Below are 18,127 nucleotides of genomic sequence, written 5' to 3'. Positions count from 1 at the left end.
AGGACAATGCATACAAATTGGCGGTCTCACATTTTGTTTGTTTATTTGCTTTAAATTTCGCACAAGGCTACTCAAGGGCTATCTGCGTCAGCCGTCCCTAATTTAGCAGTGTAAGACTAGAGCAGGGGTTCCCAACCTTTTGGTACTCGCGACCCCTTACCTAAAAGTTTGAAACCCATGTGACCCCCTACTTAGGGCTTACTATCAGCAGCTTAATTTTTCTTTTATTTTCTGTGAAGGAGAGGGAAAGAAACATCTAAAAAAAATATTTAAAAATTTTGTAATTATTTATTAGCAAATTAAATCACATTGGTCTAACCTGTATTCACAAAAAGAACATATATTTCTTAAAATAATATTAACATAGGTTTGAACAGCTATCCAACCCAGCTAGTGAGATGCCTGATGTTGCATTTCAACAGCAAGCTTTGAAATTCGTGGCCGAGCGTTTGTTAGAGCCAGTCTCATGTCATCTCCAACATCCAATCTGTTCCTATTCTTTGTTTTTATATTGACAAGAGTGGAAAATCCTGCCTCACACAAGTAGGTAGAAGCAAATGGAACAAGGACACGTAAAGCTATCATGCTGACTTTGAAGTATGACTGATACATAGCGCACCAGAACTGAGTCACGGATTTCACCTTGAAGAGATCACGAGCTGAAGAGTCGTTCCTTAGATCCAGAAATTCATCTTGGATATCATCTGGGATGCTGGATACATCAAGTTCAGTACAAAATGGGTTCCTTACCAGGGCCTCCTGTTCCTGTGATAGTTCAGGAAAGTAACGCTCGACTTCCTTTTCTAGAGATTGAAGATGTTCGGTAATCTCATCCTTGAGGAACTGATCCAGTTGGATCTGAGACTCATCCGTCACTCCACAAAGTTTTTCAAACATAGCGATGTTTCCAAGATTGGTTTTCCGACGCCAGTTCTGCAGTTTGGAAACAAAGGCCCGAAGACTATCTTGAAAAAGGAGAACATGTGTTTCCCTTCCTTGAAGCTTCAAATTGAGCTTGTTCAGCTGGTCAAAAATGTCGGCTAGGTACGCAACCCTTTTATTCCATGCTTCATCTTCGAAGTGAGCTATAAGATCTTTACTTTCTTGAGTCTCCAGGAATAGCTTTATTTCATCTTCCATTTCAAAGACACGATTAATAACGTTTCCTTTCGACAACCAACGCACTGCTGTGTAGAAGAGAAGGACTTCGTGGTCAGCATTCATGTCTTTGCATAGTTCTTTGAATAGGCGAGTGTTGAGTGCTTGAGTCTTCACATAATTTACAATTTTGATTACAGATTCAAGCACTTCCTGCAGAGAGGCAGGGAGAGTCTTACTGGTGAGAGCATATCGGTGAATCATGCAGTGGATGATTTGCTTGAGGTGCTAGCTTCTTCACTCTCGACTGGAATCCTGATTTCGATCCCAGCATAGCCGGTGCCCCATCCGTACAAACCCCACACACGTTTTCCCATTGAAGATCTTCGTCTTGAAAAAAAAGTTGAAACTTTTTCCATGACATCATCAGCTTTTGTTGTGGTTTCAAGTGCACTGCAGAATAAGAATTCGTCTTTGATGTCACCTGAATTAATGTATCTCACGAAGACAAGCAACTGAGAACATGAACTTACATCTGTTGACTCGTCGAGCTGAAAGGAGAACAAAGGGGGACCCTTGATTTCAGTCAAAACCTGTTCCTTCACATCCATAGACATTTTAGAAATGCGCCTCTGTATAGTATTATTTGACAGGGATACTTGCTGCATCTTCTTTGCACTGGTTTCTCCAAGAATAAGATTTACTGCTTTCATCATGCAGGGTTTAAGAAGTGTTTCTCCAATCGTGTGAGGCTTTTTTTGTTTAGCAATTTCGAATGCAATCTCATATGAAGCTTCCACTACGGCTGCACTCTGCTGCTGAAACGACCCACGTCTATCGATTCTTTGGCTTTTAAGACACCGTTCATGCCGTTTGAAGAAATCCAAACCTTTCTTTGCGTGTTCTGGATGTTTCGTCTCGAGATGACGCTTGAGTTTTGATGGTTTCATTGACTCTGCACTCAGGACAGCATGACACAAAACACACTGTGGTTTCTCGATGCCGTCGTTGGCGAGCACAGTGGCGAAGCCAATGTTGAGGTAGCATTCTGAGTATCTGCGCCGTTTAGCCATGGACACAACTCACCTTTACTGCTTACTTAACTCCTTGTTAAAATAAAATAAAAATGTTGAATAATGAACGCTTTGGCAACTGTAGATCTTACACTGACTACTTGTGGGGGGTGCAGGTAGAGTAATGATGGGGTAAGTATTGGGAGGGAAGGGAGCGTGGCCAGTCGCGCGATTCGTCATCCACTAATTAGCAACGGACATGTGACTCACGTGTCGACAGCGAGCACACACACACTTAATCACAGCTAAACAAACACACAAGCATACGTACATGCGCGTGCACTCACATACTCGCTACTCACTGGTACACACATACATACAGTTGCAGACACATACACATTCACACAGGCACATTCAATCACAGGCACGCATACATACATCCATAATATCACCTGATGACATTGAACTAACGTAGCACACGTTTTGCTTTGCACCGAAAAAAAAAAAAAAGTAAGAGCATGAAGATGTAATTGATGAAATAAAATTACTGTTATCCCAAGCTACTTCTAACCAGGTTACGCGACTCCCCTGCCACGGCTTCGCGACCCCACAGGGGGATTGATCGTGACATTATAACGCCTTCACGGCTGAAAGGGTGAGCATGTTTGATACGACCAGGATTAGAACCCGCGACCCTCGGATTACGAGAAGAAAGCCTTAACCCATCTGGCCATGCCAGGCCACGTTTTGTATTTTGCAGTTTTTGTAGGCAGTTTTTAGGATTACATATAAGAGCTTGTTATGTTCTAAGATAACCTTTTATTAGTTATGTATTTAAATCATTTCCGCCAAGGCGACAGGTACTCCGGCTGGTACATAAATATATTGTTCTGATTTAATTAACCTTTCAACATCATGTGGAAGTGTAGGAATCCTAGAATGAATCAGCTGCTAGTCACGATTACTTCAGGTATTCGGAATGGGATGTTCATTTGTCATATATGAGTTCTAGTCATATAAATCGTTTGCATCATTCTGAACTGCTAATATATATGTTAGGTATTCTTAAATTGTTCAGTCTTTCCAAGCTGATTTCTAGAAAGCTTTTGTCTTATTTGTCTTAACTTGACAGAAGCTAAAAATTTGCATGATTTTGATTGTAGCTAAAGTTGTTCAATAACGATATTTCAAATCCCATATTTTTATATATATCTTCAAAGTTACCCTAAAGAAGTGTAAAGATAGTGACCTCTTATTACGTTCATGGAGTATTATTTGATATGAATAATTAATTCTAAATATTAATACAGGATCCTAGAGGGCACTAGTATCAAATATAAAACAAAGAAACAATATAAACTTTTCATCTGAATGCTTTTTTTAACCTTTGAAAAATATGCATATATTTCTCTCTTAATCACAATCGCAATGTAAAAGTATATGAATATTTAACTACTCACAGCTTATGTCACTCTGGTTTTACTTGTCTACAGTTTTTGGCATACTTTCTTTTCAAGCGGACCGGCATGGCCAGGTGGGTTAAGGCGTTTGACTGGTAATCCGAGGGTCGCGGGTTCGAATCCTGGTCGCACCAAACATGCTCGCCCTTTCAGACCTGAGGGCGTTATAATGTGACGGTCAATCCCACTATTCGTTGGTAAAAGAGTAGTCCAAGAGTTGGCGGTGGGTGGTGATGACTAGCTGTTTTCCCTATAGTCTTATACTGCTAACTTCGGGACGGCTAGCGCAGATAGCCCTCGTGTAACTTTACGCGAAATTAAAATCAATCAAACTTATTTTCATGCTTGTTTGTTCGTTTATTTTGTTATGCGCAAAGCTACACGAGGGTTATGTGTACTGCGCTCACCACGTGTATTGAAACCCGGTTTTAAGCAGTATAATTCCGCAGATATTCCACTGTTATACTGAGGGGCTATTGTTATGGATTGTAGACATAGGACATGGTGCAGCAACCGAAGTAACAACTGCCTATTATTTTTTAACTGGTGAAACAAGCGATACTGAGGACCACAATGCATTTTATTTCGATAAAAAAGCACTAAAAACTATATATTTTAAAACGTTATTTTGCAGCTCTCGGTTCTTATATAAATAGGAATTCATGACTTTCTTAATATATTTTTGAACCTAAAACTACCATGTTGTTTATGCATATATATATATTACTCATTATTAGTTAGTATTACATAATATTGAGTAATTAATATTTATGCCTATTACAATATTCGGTGTAAAAAAACTGACCAACAGTAAGTGAAATAATACAATGTCTTTGTAAAATACACAGTAAACCTCACAATGATTAGTAAAATATTAACGGTTTTTATTTAGAGTTTTTTACGACTTATGTGTTATAAAGAATATGCAATATTCACTATAATTGTTATATAATAAACAAAGTCACGCACCGACAACCAATTTTGTGTTTAAATGATTTAGAAAAAAAAAGTGTTTGAACAGCCAAAGGATTCCATCTATAATTCTATGGGTGAATAACTTATGAAGTAATTTCTGAAAGCTTATACTTTTGAACGAAATACATACATTAGAGATATGTGTGTTTCTTATAGCAAAGCCATTTTGGGCTATCTGCTGTGTCGAGCGAAGGGAATCAAACCCTTGATTTTAGCATTGTAGATCCGGAGACTTACCACTGTCCCGGGAGGGTACACATTAGGAAGTAATTTGAGTACTCGTCCCCTGGACGGAAATTATGTACATTCGTTATTAATAATGAAAGGTCATTTTATGACATAAGTTGCTTCCCTCATATGTAATTGTAAAAGAAAAAAAAAAGAAGCTAATAAAAAATACTGAACGCAAAACGAGAAGTCACAGATTTGCATATATCTCTGATGGACCTAATAAAAAAACCTTTATGCCACATTTGGGGAAGACCCATCCATGGATGGGGTAGCGGTGAAATAGTGCGAAAACGTCAAAAAACAAACAGACTCCAAAACTGAATTTTTTTTAAGTACTCTCGCACGAACCTAATAAGCCACCATACCAATTTTGGTGAATATCCATCCACTCCCTGTGAAATAGTTACACGGGCGTACAGCAAACATAAGTATTGTATTTATAGAGCTTTTCATTATTTTGAAAATAAATTTATTGTTAAGACTCGATATCTATGTTTGACATAAGTTTAATACGGTATTAGACGTAAATCTATTTATTCACAAATTAGACTGTGGATTTTAATTTTGAGGAAATCATGTATATACACACACTGTGGTTAAAAAGGGTAAACCTTTACGTTTTCTATATTATGATTAAACACTTCATGCAAAATATCGTAAGGAGACTGAGGTGTGGTAATTTCATTTAAAATTCTTTTTTATTTCAAATGTGGATAAGAAATTCAAAATTAGCATCCTTAAAAATTTACATTTCAAGTTTAAAAATTATTATTATGAAACAATTTTATGTCTCGATTTGTTTGTTTGTTTTTGAATTTCGCAAAAAGCTACTCGAGGGCTATCTGCGCTAGCCGTCCCTAATTTAGCAGTGTAAGACGAGTCGAGTGCCTTAACCACCTGGCCATGCTGGGACGCATAAGATATGAAAAATTCAATAAAATAAAGTTCGTATATCATATTTTGTGAAATGGTTCAAGAGTATTTAACTTTCCTCATTATGACGGTTGTTACCTGATAGGATTGTCGCAAAAATAAATTATGAACTAAAATCCGGGGTTCGATTATTTGCTGAAAATAGACCATTGCGTAACTTCGCGCTATAAAACAGTTATAACTTCATTAGTTTCAGTAAATTTATCCAGAAATATCACTGAGTGTTTAAAAAAAACATATTCTGAGATTATCAACTCTCACCTGTAATTGGAAATTACATAGAAATGAAAAATATATTGTTGTGAGCTCTATTTTCAACGTTTCAACTTGAATGTTTTACTGAAAAGGAGTAATCATGATTACGATAAAGTATATCCAGAATGTTCTTGAAATTTAAGTTTCCTCTAGAATCTAGAAATTTCGTGCATTATAATTTTTTTTTTTTTTACTTGTTTGGTGTTAAGCACAAAGCCATACAATAGATTATCTGTGCTGTACGCACCATGGTTGTAGAAATCCAGAGTTTATTGTTATAAACGTGGAGTATGTGAAAACTAGAACACGATATATGAATATGAGTAATTAGTTCAGTGTTAGAAGGGAGAGTTATCGCGTCTTTTCTGTTATTCAGTTATTCGATGATTTCACTTGTTTATCTTCTATTACGTTAGGTAAATAAATCAAACCTATGTACTATTAGCCTCAGAATTTCCCTTAAAGCGTAGCGTTTGAAGCTAGGCCTACTTTTGTTTTGTAGTTTATATTGAAAAGTTTATTTACGATATTATATCTACAAATGAACGTGGTTGTAACAAACATTTATTGAAGAAATGAATTAATCCATATCGCTATATGAACCACAATTTCTTATCCAAAAATATATTCCAAATCGATTCTCAATTTATTTTCTCGAAAAGTTTTTCTTCGGAAAACAAGGAACAAAATTTTTAATATTAAAACTTTATTATAAACAGACTGTGGTTATGCGATAACTAAGGGTTTATTAAGCCATAAACTGAGTTTCAACATCTGCAATAGGTAGAACACAGATAGACAATTGTTTATGTTTGTGCTTAATAATAAACAATCAAACAAAACGGAAAATACTAAACTGAGAACAATAAAAGTAAAACAGATTCATTAATATTTTAATGCTAAATAAAAATCAACAAACTATATTTTCTGCAGGACATTTTAGAAAATAGCATATACCCGTAAAACATACACGGTTAAATTAATATTTTTCTTACAATAAAACTTCTTTAGGATTTATACTAATTCTAAAATGATACAAAATAATTCTAATCGCAGACGCTTGTCTTATGCCTAACATTAGTTAAGCCTTAAACATGGCCTACATTTGATAAAATTACAAATTAATATAGTGTCATATTTGGTTTTATTTTAATTAAAGCCAGTGGTATCGAGAGCCAGCCCAGGCCCCAGGGTCAGTAACATCACCACCACCTCCTTTTCAACCTATTTATTAACTTTTGCTGATTCTCATAAAAGAAATTTTTGTGACAAATTTCTTCCTGAATGCACGAAAAAACAGTAGCCATTTTAACTTATTAAGTAGTATGCATTTGTAATAAGCTTTGGATATCCCATTGCCGGCCCCTTAACAGATACCAGGCCCCAGGCAGCTGTCCTCTTGACTCACTCATCAGCCTTGGTTAGAGCTAAACTTTACCGTACTTAATGCTATTAATAAATACACTTATAATGGTATTCTACTGCCACTTGTTATACTCAATAATTAAAAATAGCTCTTAATATATTTTTGGTAGAAAATATCTGCTAAAGTGTATCTACATTAGACTTTTGTTTCGATCCGTTAAAACCAAGTGCGCGTGCATGAACATGTAGCTCGTACGGTACGTGCTCTTTATCACAAATACAACAAACTGTGTATGATTGTAAAAGATCCTTTAGATAAAATAACTATGTATGAGAAAAATATGGTCAGAAAAAAATTAACATTTTGGCCTAGTTTTTTCCCCAAAAAAATCCGTATAAACACTATATATTTATAAATATCAAAATATAACTTTTCCTTCTGTAAGATTCAGAAAATTTATCGAATCTCGTGATATATGTTTTCTAATACACATATATTCTTTGTCAAACTTGTTTTTACATTACTATTTAGAACAAAATTGAGAATTAGTAAAAATTTGAAAGCATTTACTAATGAATTTATTTGAGAAGTTTCTTTTATTTGTTTTCTCCTGATAGTTGAACTTGAAGAAAAACCAAACAACAAGAAACAGTTAGTCAACATCGTCTATCACTCACTAACTCTTGTCTGAACAAATAATGTTTATTTTTCACTCTTGGGACTCTCTCAAGAGCTCACCAGTGGCACAGCGGTATGTCTACGGACTTACAACGTTATAATCCGGATTTCGATACCCGTGCTGGACAGAGCACAGATAGCCTATTGTATATCTTTGCGATTAATTACAAACAACAACAATTCTCTTATGACCAAAGGTGCAAAGGGTGTTTTTGTGGCAACAGGCCACGAACTCTCATTTCACAGAACGAGCACGACAACCGCTAGGCGTATACGTTCTCAAAGTGAAAAAGAATAAGTTTATTAACTAAACATTTTCAAAATGAAATATTTTCCCTTCTGTAATCGGGTATTTTCTATTATATTTGAGATTTATCTATTTCTATCATAAACTGTGAGCAACGGATTTAATTCAAAATCTAAATTAACTTTGCATTATATTGTATGTTTTTTATCAATTTGGTGATAAATAAATTTACTTCGTACCCTAAATGTCATACGTGATCATTTTTCACTGTTTAAGGCAAAATGTTGTACAGAAATAATTCTATTATCCCACAAATAGCTGTTTCAAAACTGCATATTGTTAGTAAATTATGTGGGCACATCTTACAAAAGTTTACTATTAATTAGAAGTTTTGTTTGAATAAGGACCAGTTTTGACCTCTTTAAATATGTACAACATACCAATGTGTGTTTCAATTTAGTGTTTCAAATACTAATTTCAACATTAATAGTTTTTTTTTAAGGTAGTGAAGTTACTGATCCCTGGTGATATATAACCGTGTTAATACATTGCTTGGGGATATTGAAACCATTGCTATCTGATAACCATGTAGCTATTTCACGACATTTTTACAAGTGATGTAAAACCCATCAAGTTAATAGTCATATTCTTATCATATGCATTAAATTAATATTGTATCTAGGTTTTTGCCAATATAAACTACTAAAAATATTTAAAACTATTCACATAATCTTAATTTAAGAAAACATTTATTAAGAATTTGTATATGAAAATCTAAAATATTATTTGTTGTACACATTACCAGTATTTGAAGAAACACCATATAACTTTAATAATAATTTGGTAGCTACTTGACGAGTTCAGCCATCCCCTTCAGGCGACGAAAAGAAGTTCATGGCCTTGGTTTTATGTTGTTGTTACCTCGGTTTATAAAGATAATAATACCTGTCGAAAGAGGGCGCTCACAATGTAATGAAAGATGGCTTCAGATTGTGGGTTAGAGCTGGTTGAGTGGGAACGCATTCCTTCTTATTATGAGTTTGTTATTGGTATTTACAGTTATATTATTGAAAGTTATAAGCAACTGAAAGACCCAAATTATAACTTTCCAGTGGGGACATGGCGTGACATCAAGAATTACTGGCATTTTAATTTGTCATGTGTCTTAACGATTTTGCTTCTGGCAATAGCATGGACCTTGGTTCGCCACATATGCACCGAGTTGATGTTTAAGGTGATTACAATAGTGTAGAGTTAGTGACGCTACTGATACAAAACTTTTTTTATTTTAGGTAATAAATATATTTTTCTGGGAAATTATTTGATACTATTAGTATTACTTGTGAACAAATTCTGTGGTAAAGATTCCTACAAATCAGTGCAGACAGGGAAGTTTTTCTAATCTTTACGAATTATGATTTATATACATAACTGATGTACAAATGTGTAAATAAATATAACACTACATCAGATGTTTCTATATGCGTCTGACATCGGACAAAAGTAAAACTAAATGTAACAGTGATAGATTTTTGTTATTTTAAACACGTAGCTGAGATTTTAAAGATTAAGTCTTAAGTTTAATATAATTACTAATAATCTATTTTATTATAAATGAGTGGAGAGTTTATATTTCCTACTCAATAGTATTTTTACATTTTGATACTGTAAGGAAGCTTAAAAATTATGTTTGCTGTAGATGTGAGAACTTTGAAGATAGTAATAACTGAACATTTCAGTATGTATTTTACAACTATATATGTATATATTTCAGTGTTAGATACATACTAGCATGAAATACCTATGGCTTGCTGTGGGGTTCATAGGTTCTGGGATTATTTATAGAGGCTCAAGTGTACTGATGAAGTTCTTTTATCATCTCGAATTGCTTCCATTTGCTACCCCAAGAGGGGTTACTCCTCTTCAAATAAAACAATAGTGAGAGGTGTTGGGCATCTTATGGTACCCAAGCATGTGTGCCAAATTTGATCAGGTTAGTTTTAAATATGTTGCTCCTAGGACTTGGGAGGAGGACAGGAGCATAATACCTGATGCCAGAAAGAGGTTCAGTGACTCTGAAAACCTACACCTAAGCCTGTCATTTCTTAGTGATCTTCTGTTTGCAACATTTAGATAAGTTACCTGAAATCACTCTGGGTACATCTGTCAAGTTTGGTCCTGCCAGCTCTAAAACTGTAGAGGGAATGTGAAGATGAACAAACACACAATGTATCTGTAATACATTGTCTTCTTTTCAACCCATTGTTTTTCTGAAGACAAGTATATTTCTAATACATTTGAGAATCCATAAAGAATCTTCACAATGTTTTGTTGTGAAAAATATCAGCCAGATAGCTTCACAGTTCACCATTATACCATCATGTTCAAAAACTGTAACTGAAATTTTAATAATGGTCTGATTTTCATTTGCCAGGTGGTTTAACTTTAAAGCAGTGGTATTGCCACATACAAGTGGTGCACTGATTGACTGCTTAATATTATTCAGATTCATTAAACATATTATAATATTGGGTATTTTTCTTCTTTTTTTTTTTTACTTGAATTGTGTAAGGTACCTAGTTAGCATGTGTTACATTGTAGCTCAACAGTAAGTCTTTTTCTTTCGCATTAAAATGATTCTTTAAAAAGTTGTGTTATTAACTGAACATAGTATTGTCATGTGGGGGAGATAGAAAAAAATATATTAATGACATCCTTGAAAGCTGCTTCTTTTTAAATCTGCACAACCACAAGATAGTTCACACTGGATGTAAAAAAATCCTGGAGCTAACACTAAATCCAATAGCCAGATACACTTCATGTATTGCTGTATGTTTTTCATGTAAAGATACTGTAGTAATAGTAGTATGAGGAAAATGACCAAATTTGTTTATTTTCTTTTAACCTAGAACAGCTCATTTTAAAATTTCAATCTTATAGTCATTTCTTTATTGATATAATTAAAATACACTGAATAAACACAACATTAGCTTGTTTCACCTTAAGGGTATTTGTACTATCATGTTTGTTATTTTGCCTTGTATACTTTAAAAAAAAAAGTTGTATTTTTGAAAGGCATTGTATGAAGGAATTATAATTTTACAGCAAATTTAAATTTGTCACAAAAAATATGCTCAGTGTGTAAGCTTAAATGCTTTAGTTTGAAAATTCAAAATCATGTTTTAAGTTCTTAATGGATATTTTTGTTCATGGCGTTATATTAAGGTTGCTTATTGAAATATATTTTAATGGTAAAGGATTTGTATTTTGCTAAAATGCTTTAAATTAGTTTAAGTAATTGAAAATGTAGAATAGAGTAATTTTAATGATGTAGTGTTGGATAAATGTTGACAGGACTTTTTGTTTGTATATAGTGTAGTTTGCTGGTGTTACTTAAATATAATTAATATCATGTTAATCTGAACATTCCTCTGAAGATTAAGATGTGCATTATGTAAAATAAATGTAATTATTTTCTGAATCATTACTTGGTCGGTTTTTTGTTAGTTTTGTTCCTTTTTAATTTTAGTTAAATTTTTATTACCTTAGAACTTAAGTGCTATGGAAATGTTAAAATCTCAATTGTTTAAATTTTTGCCCATTTTGACAGGTGTGAGAACTACTCTTGTCAAAGTTCTAGCTTAATTTTATAAACAACAAAATATTCAGTGTAATGCCACAACAGATGTATTTATAAACACCTAATTTGAATTCACTGCAAGTGGTAGCACTCATTGGTAGCCTTGACTGTATGTTGAAATAAAATTTTAGCTGCATTAAGCATATTGAGAGTAACAAAAATGCTAATGTGATATAGTTTTGGAATGAAAGTATGATATACTGAAAAAAACAAAATTTTCAAGTGAAACACATAAGTAGTGTCTACTTGTAAGTGATCTTTTATTCAAGAAGATACTTTCTGCTCATCTTTGTGACACATAAGTAGTGTCTACTTGTAAGTGATCTTTTATTCAAGAAGATACTTTCTGCTCATCTTTGTGACACATAAGTAGTGTCTACTTGTAAGTGATCTTTTATTCAAGAAGATACTTTCTGCTCATCTTTGTGACACATAAGTAGTGTCTACTTGTAAGTGATCTTTTATTCAAGAAGATACTTTCTGCTCATCTTTGTGAGAGATGTTTAAGAAAATACCAAAATATTGAAGCAGTTGTAAAGTTTTCTTTATGTGAAATAAACTTTTAAATTATCATTTCTGTTATGTTCACATTTTTACATAGCAGTTAAATGTGTGTTAAAATGTGAATGGAAGAATCTCATGATAGTAAGATCCAGTATGTTGAATATTGTTTGGGTTACAGACTTGTGATTCAAACTAATGATCTAATTTGTTCATCTTTTTTATCTTACTCTAGAAGTATATTTTCATTTCACAAGATTTACTGACTCTCGCTTTCTTTGACTTTCTAATAATTTAGGATTTATTGTTATATTTTTCTTATGTTATAATTCTAAATTTGTTCTGACTTGTTAACACTAACCTACCTGTGTATCTTATTCTGGAGATTTAGTGATTACTTTAGGACTAATTTTATTCACTGCATAATGTTTTCGTGATGTTTAACTAATATTACATAGTTTTTGTTTTTTTTCAGACAAGATTAAGTTTCATAGTATAAATGTTGCAAGTTCATGAATTGTATTAGCCAATAATATATTTGCATCTGGTTGGCCATGGCAAAAATCTCCATTCAGAATGCATACAGCACATAATAAGTAACACAATATGTGTTTAGTTGTTACATGTATACTAGTCATGTACTCAGTGATCATGAATAAATCAAGCTGATTTTTTGTGCTGAAAGATAATTGCAATTACTATTTGAAATTAATATTGAATCTGACAAAATACTAAGAGTATATACAGGTTTATATGTAAAATGCAATACAAGATAAGCTTATGAAATTTGCACTTATTCTTCTATTTGTTTTAATACAAAGGAAAAATTCTAAATAACCTTCAGCAGAACATTTTTTTATGATTTGTTCTAAAATTCAGTTTTTATATTTAGTTAAAATATATACCAAAAACATGTTTATTGGCTTTATAAGTTATTGAAAAGTTTTTATTATTAAAAATACTAAACTTAATAAGTTTTACTTTCTATGTTGAAAACAGCCACTGCACAAATAATTGTTGTATATGTATCAGACTCATTTCATTAAGTAAATGCCTTCAATGTATTTAATAACATTCAAACATACATGTAAACAAAATATGATTGGATTTAGATAACATTTGATAATTGAGTTACTTTGAAATTTCAGATTGTAAGTTATTTAACAAATATAAGACTTAAACAAAAAAGTGAAATTACATTCTATATAAGAGAACAGATAAACTATAGCCTGTTTGTACTAAAGAAAAGAAATGGTAAATATAGATTTATTCTGGTTACAGTCAGAGGTTTTATGAGTAGAAGGTTTTTGTTACAGGCCACCTGAACAGACAGTGTTTTAATAAGAAATCATGTTATTGAGTTCTTACAAATTAGGATACTGATGTTATAGTCATGAGAGACCTGTACAGATTGATTGAGATTGTTTAAAATATAATAGAAGTTTTTTGAAATGGTTCAGATTGGTTTTATGTCATATAGGCATGGAACCAACCACAGAAGGATCCATTTTCTATTAGTTTTGCCACAAATAGTGATACTGTTATAAAAGTTAAAGTAGGAGAACACTTGAGGAAGAGTGATTGTTGCATAATTAGGTTTAACATCTGGCTAAATGTGTGGATGAAATTATGTGAAGTTTTATTTTCTAGTTTCACAAAGCCAATTTTGAAGCAATGGGCCTAGCTCTATGTTCAATGAAATGCAGTAATGAGGTAGAGTGTAGGACAGATTTAGGAAGAGAAAAGTTACTTTTAATTTAAGATACACAATCTTAAGGAAACAGAAAAAAATGGATAAATAATATAAAATTAATTTGTGTACTAAGGAAATGAAGAAAACTGGAGGCAAGTACCAAAAGTTTTAATTGAAAAATAGGATTGTGGGTTTATAGAACTATAGGGATTTGTTTAAAAAAGATAAAACATTGAAACACTTGTCAGAAACAGCTGATATTTGTCAGAACAATAAAGATTTTAGCATTCTTTAAGTAAGCAATATACAGGGTGTTCAGAAAGTCACTGTGCACTTAACAGACATGTTTCAATATAGAATACAGGAGGTAAATATGAATGACAATTATAAACAATGTTGAAAGTGACCCCATTGGCATCAATACAGGCATGGATCTTTCTTATTTTGTTTTTAAACACCGCTATCAGTTGCTGGCTTGAAATAGACTGAATAAAATATGATTACAAAACTGCACAGCCTGTATATTAAAGCAAGGACTTTAAGGATGCTAGTCGGAAGGTTTCTATTGAGATGGCTGAGTTTTCAAAATAGGTAATTTTCATACAAATTACTAGTTATGCCTTATTTAGAATATCGTGTAGAGTTTTAGTTTCTTTATTTAAGAAAGGATATTAACTTATTAGAATGGGTTCCTGAGGATTTAAAGGTTATCTCATGGTAACAGTTTAACATTTCTTATTTCTTACAATAATAAAAGAGGGATAAGAGGTGACCTTATTAAAATGTACAAAATTGTTCAAGTAATTGAAAGTACTAATCCTCATGGATCTGTTTGTTAAAGTTAGGTATTGTTTTATGGTGTCACTGTAGTTTTATACAGAGAGACAACACTTTCTTACCATAAAATTCATTTATATATAGTTTCAAAGAACTGCTTCCCACAACTAAACATTGGAGCGAAGGTTTTACGCTACTTGTAGTTTTATTAGTTGGTAAGCGTACCTACATCATAAGTTCTTTTAATGAAGCACAAGAGTTTGTTTTTGTTTGTCTCACGAGAGACAAATTCTCTCAATTTCCTTTCTCCAAATATAAATTTCAAATGTTACACCTCTGTGTTTATTTATAAGTTGGAATAGTATTATGTGACACAGCTTGATCTTTTGAAACACTGTTTATTCAAGTGAATCAAGTTGTTATTGAGAAGGAATTTTTATGAGCTGTTATTAGGAGCACACAAATATAAATCTTGGGAAATATGAGTATCTACTGAAAGTTCAGGTTGCTGTTGACAACCTCTATTACTCTTTTGTTGTTATCTTACAATTATTTACAAATTTCTGTCATTGTGGAAAGGGATGTTTGAAAGTAATGAAATGAAAATAATATACTTTTTTAAATAAATGAGACTTGCATGTTGTTTTTTTTCTCACATGAAAAGCACATAATGTTTAATCAGATTTAAAAATGCATTAAAACTATCTCTAGTGGTTAGAATAGTTAGTAATTAAAAATCAGTAAATGGGGTATTAGAAACTTGTAGGCTTATATGAAAACAAATCTCTTAATTTTTTTAACATTTTACTTAGCATTTTTTGGGGTAAGAAAGTTTTCTACAAATATGTACTTTTGTGTTATGATTTGAATTCTTTTGAGATGTGTTTCTTGTTTGCTTTTTTTGTCTTTATTTCAGGGCTTCATTGTACAGGGTGTTCGGAAAGTCACTGTGCAGCTTTGTAATCATATACATATATAAGTGCACAGTGACTTTCCGAACACCCTTTACTTTTGAGGGTCACTGTGTTAGTAGTTTTACATTTCTGCTGTACCTATATATGTGCTTTTATAAATATATATAGTAAACGGGGAAGAAATTTAATTAAAAAAAAAACCAACAAAAACATTTTATGAGGTTTGTTCATGTAATATGTATACATAAGATGTGTAGGCATATGTACTAAATGTACATGTCTGACATATATAGGTAAATGTATATTATAAATATGTATTGTAAGATACATCTGTATATTTTTTGGTGTGTGTGTGTGTATGTAAGTGTGATGTAAAAAGATGACTAGATTGTAAATATATAGCATTATTTTTGTAAAATAGCCAGATGTATAAGTTTTTATAGATCTTGTGTTTTCATGTGGCTTCACATTGTGGGTGTAAGGCACCTACAGGAGTTTAGTTTACTTACTTTCATTGGAATAATATTGGTTGAATCAGTTCATGAAAAGTATCATTAAGAAACAATATACCCTAGTAAAGAAGCTAAGAATAATACACTGTGCCTGTAATGAGTGCATGGAGATTATACTAAAAACTGTTTAGAAAAAAATACTAGTAAACTGAATAATTTTGTAGGTTTTTTGTTGTTTTTTTTAAAGAAAAGAACCATTTACAATTCATTGTAAGTGCTGCATATACGTGTAGCTAAGCTGGTACGTATTTTTGTAGCTGGTTTGCATTCTTATGGTCTAGACATAAAGGCATCTTGTTACTGTTGTATATATGATTATTATGCATTGTATTTTTAAGTGTACCCTGATAAAGTTCAGCTAGTTTGTATGAATTACTTCACTTATTTTTGACTTAAGTTTTTTATTGTGACCTTTATATTTCATAGTAATCTAAAGCAATAATAGGAGGTAGTGTTTTTTTAATTAGGTAGATGTATGTATATTTAATACATTGTACATGTACATAGACGTAAGATAATATGGTTGTGTTGATCATGAATCTATGCCATTCCATTCTATTCCATAATGATACATTGTTTCATTCATCGAAAAACTTTTCATCTGTATAGTGGTAAACAAGCAAAATAGATCTTGATTTGTTCAGTTTCATAACTTGTATCTTTTTAAAGTGATTAAGTACCATCATCTATGTCCTTACATAAAAGTGTACGTGTGTCTTCCCAGGGTGAAGAAATAAACTGTAAGTGTAGGATGTTGACCTAAATTTGGTTCATGAAGTTTAACTGGAGATCTTGTGTTTATAATGAAGTTTATTCTTGTGACTTGTGGAAAATAAAAAGAGAAAGTGATGCTACTGTAGAGATTGTGGGCACCCTTTCTTCATGATGGGTGTAGATTGAATAAAATTATTCTCAACTATTAGATTATTTCTATTTGTTACAGCTGTTCCATAAATAGGATATTTTGCACGGTAAGCCTTAAAGACTGTATGTAAATATTTCTTGAAAGATGTCACCATGTAATTATCAAATTATCTTTTTATTTAGTGAGCTTGTTAGATTTAGCTGGTATGTGCTCTGTTAGTTAAACTTGTCTATGTGTGAAAGTGAGAAAGCCTAAAGTGATTGTGTGATCAAAGGTTTGGGAAGTGAAATAAAATATTTTTCCTAGTGTTTTGCACGGTTTGATTTATAAGGAGGACCTTGTAAGCCTGTAAGAGAAAAATCACACAAATTTTTCTTCACCCATTAACGTGTTTTGTGTGTGTGAGACACCCTCATCAAGAAATAGACGGGTGAATAAACGTATTGGAATTTTGACTATTTTTTTTTGTAATTCACTCGTGTATTTACATGTACATGATATGTTTATCAAGTGACAAATGGAAACAGAGAGAATTTGAACTGAGCAGATGGTGCAGATTTTTAATTATATTTAATAAAATTTTAATACTTTAAGACTGAATTCAACCTTTTTTTTATTGTACCACTAAGAAAATTCATTTAATTTTGTAATCTTACTGTTTGCAGGGATTTACTAGTATTTAGAAATGAAACTGATCTGTATTTAGTGCCATGTGTTAACTAATAATGGAAAAGTTCCTTGATGTATTAAAGGACTTTAGAAATGCATGTTTCATTTATTTTCTTACCCTTTTTTTGAAATTCAAAGCCTAAAATTGATTAACTCTTCTCAGTATTTGGGCTAACTTTAAAATAAAATATTATTTTCCCTCTGCTGCATCTGCCATAAAGCGTTTTTGTTTTCCACGTTTGGGAAAAAAAATGCAAAGTCTAAAACAATGATTTTCAACAGTTTTGCATTTCATCGCTT

The 18,127-nt window shown here is 32.4% G+C and overlaps 1 protein-coding gene across 2 annotated transcripts in view; it reads left to right on the top strand.

Moving 5' to 3' along the window:
- The first annotated feature begins 9,209 nt into the window (after positions 1-9,209).
- The window catches only part of LOC143231889 (ceramide synthase 1-like), a 41,670-nt gene continuing 32,752 nt past the window's right edge, over positions 9,210-18,127 (top strand). The window contains exon 1 of one of the 2 annotated variants that reach the window (XM_076466665.1): positions 9,210-9,490. In XM_076466665.1, coding sequence (XP_076322780.1) covers positions 9,236-9,490 — 255 coding nt within the window. In that variant the 5' untranslated portion in view covers positions 9,210-9,235. Of the gene's footprint in view, positions 9,491-17,241; positions 17,265-18,127 lie in introns of those variants that run through there. The other variant, XM_076466666.1, reaches the window with a different exon arrangement.

Source organism: Tachypleus tridentatus, chromosome 11, assembly GCF_004210375.1.
Source record: "Tachypleus tridentatus isolate NWPU-2018 chromosome 11, ASM421037v1, whole genome shotgun sequence".
NCBI classification, from domain to species: Eukaryota; Metazoa; Arthropoda; class Merostomata; order Xiphosura; family Limulidae; genus Tachypleus; species Tachypleus tridentatus.
The sequence above is the reverse complement of the archived record's forward strand: the minus strand, read 5'-3'. Positions and strand labels throughout refer to the sequence as shown.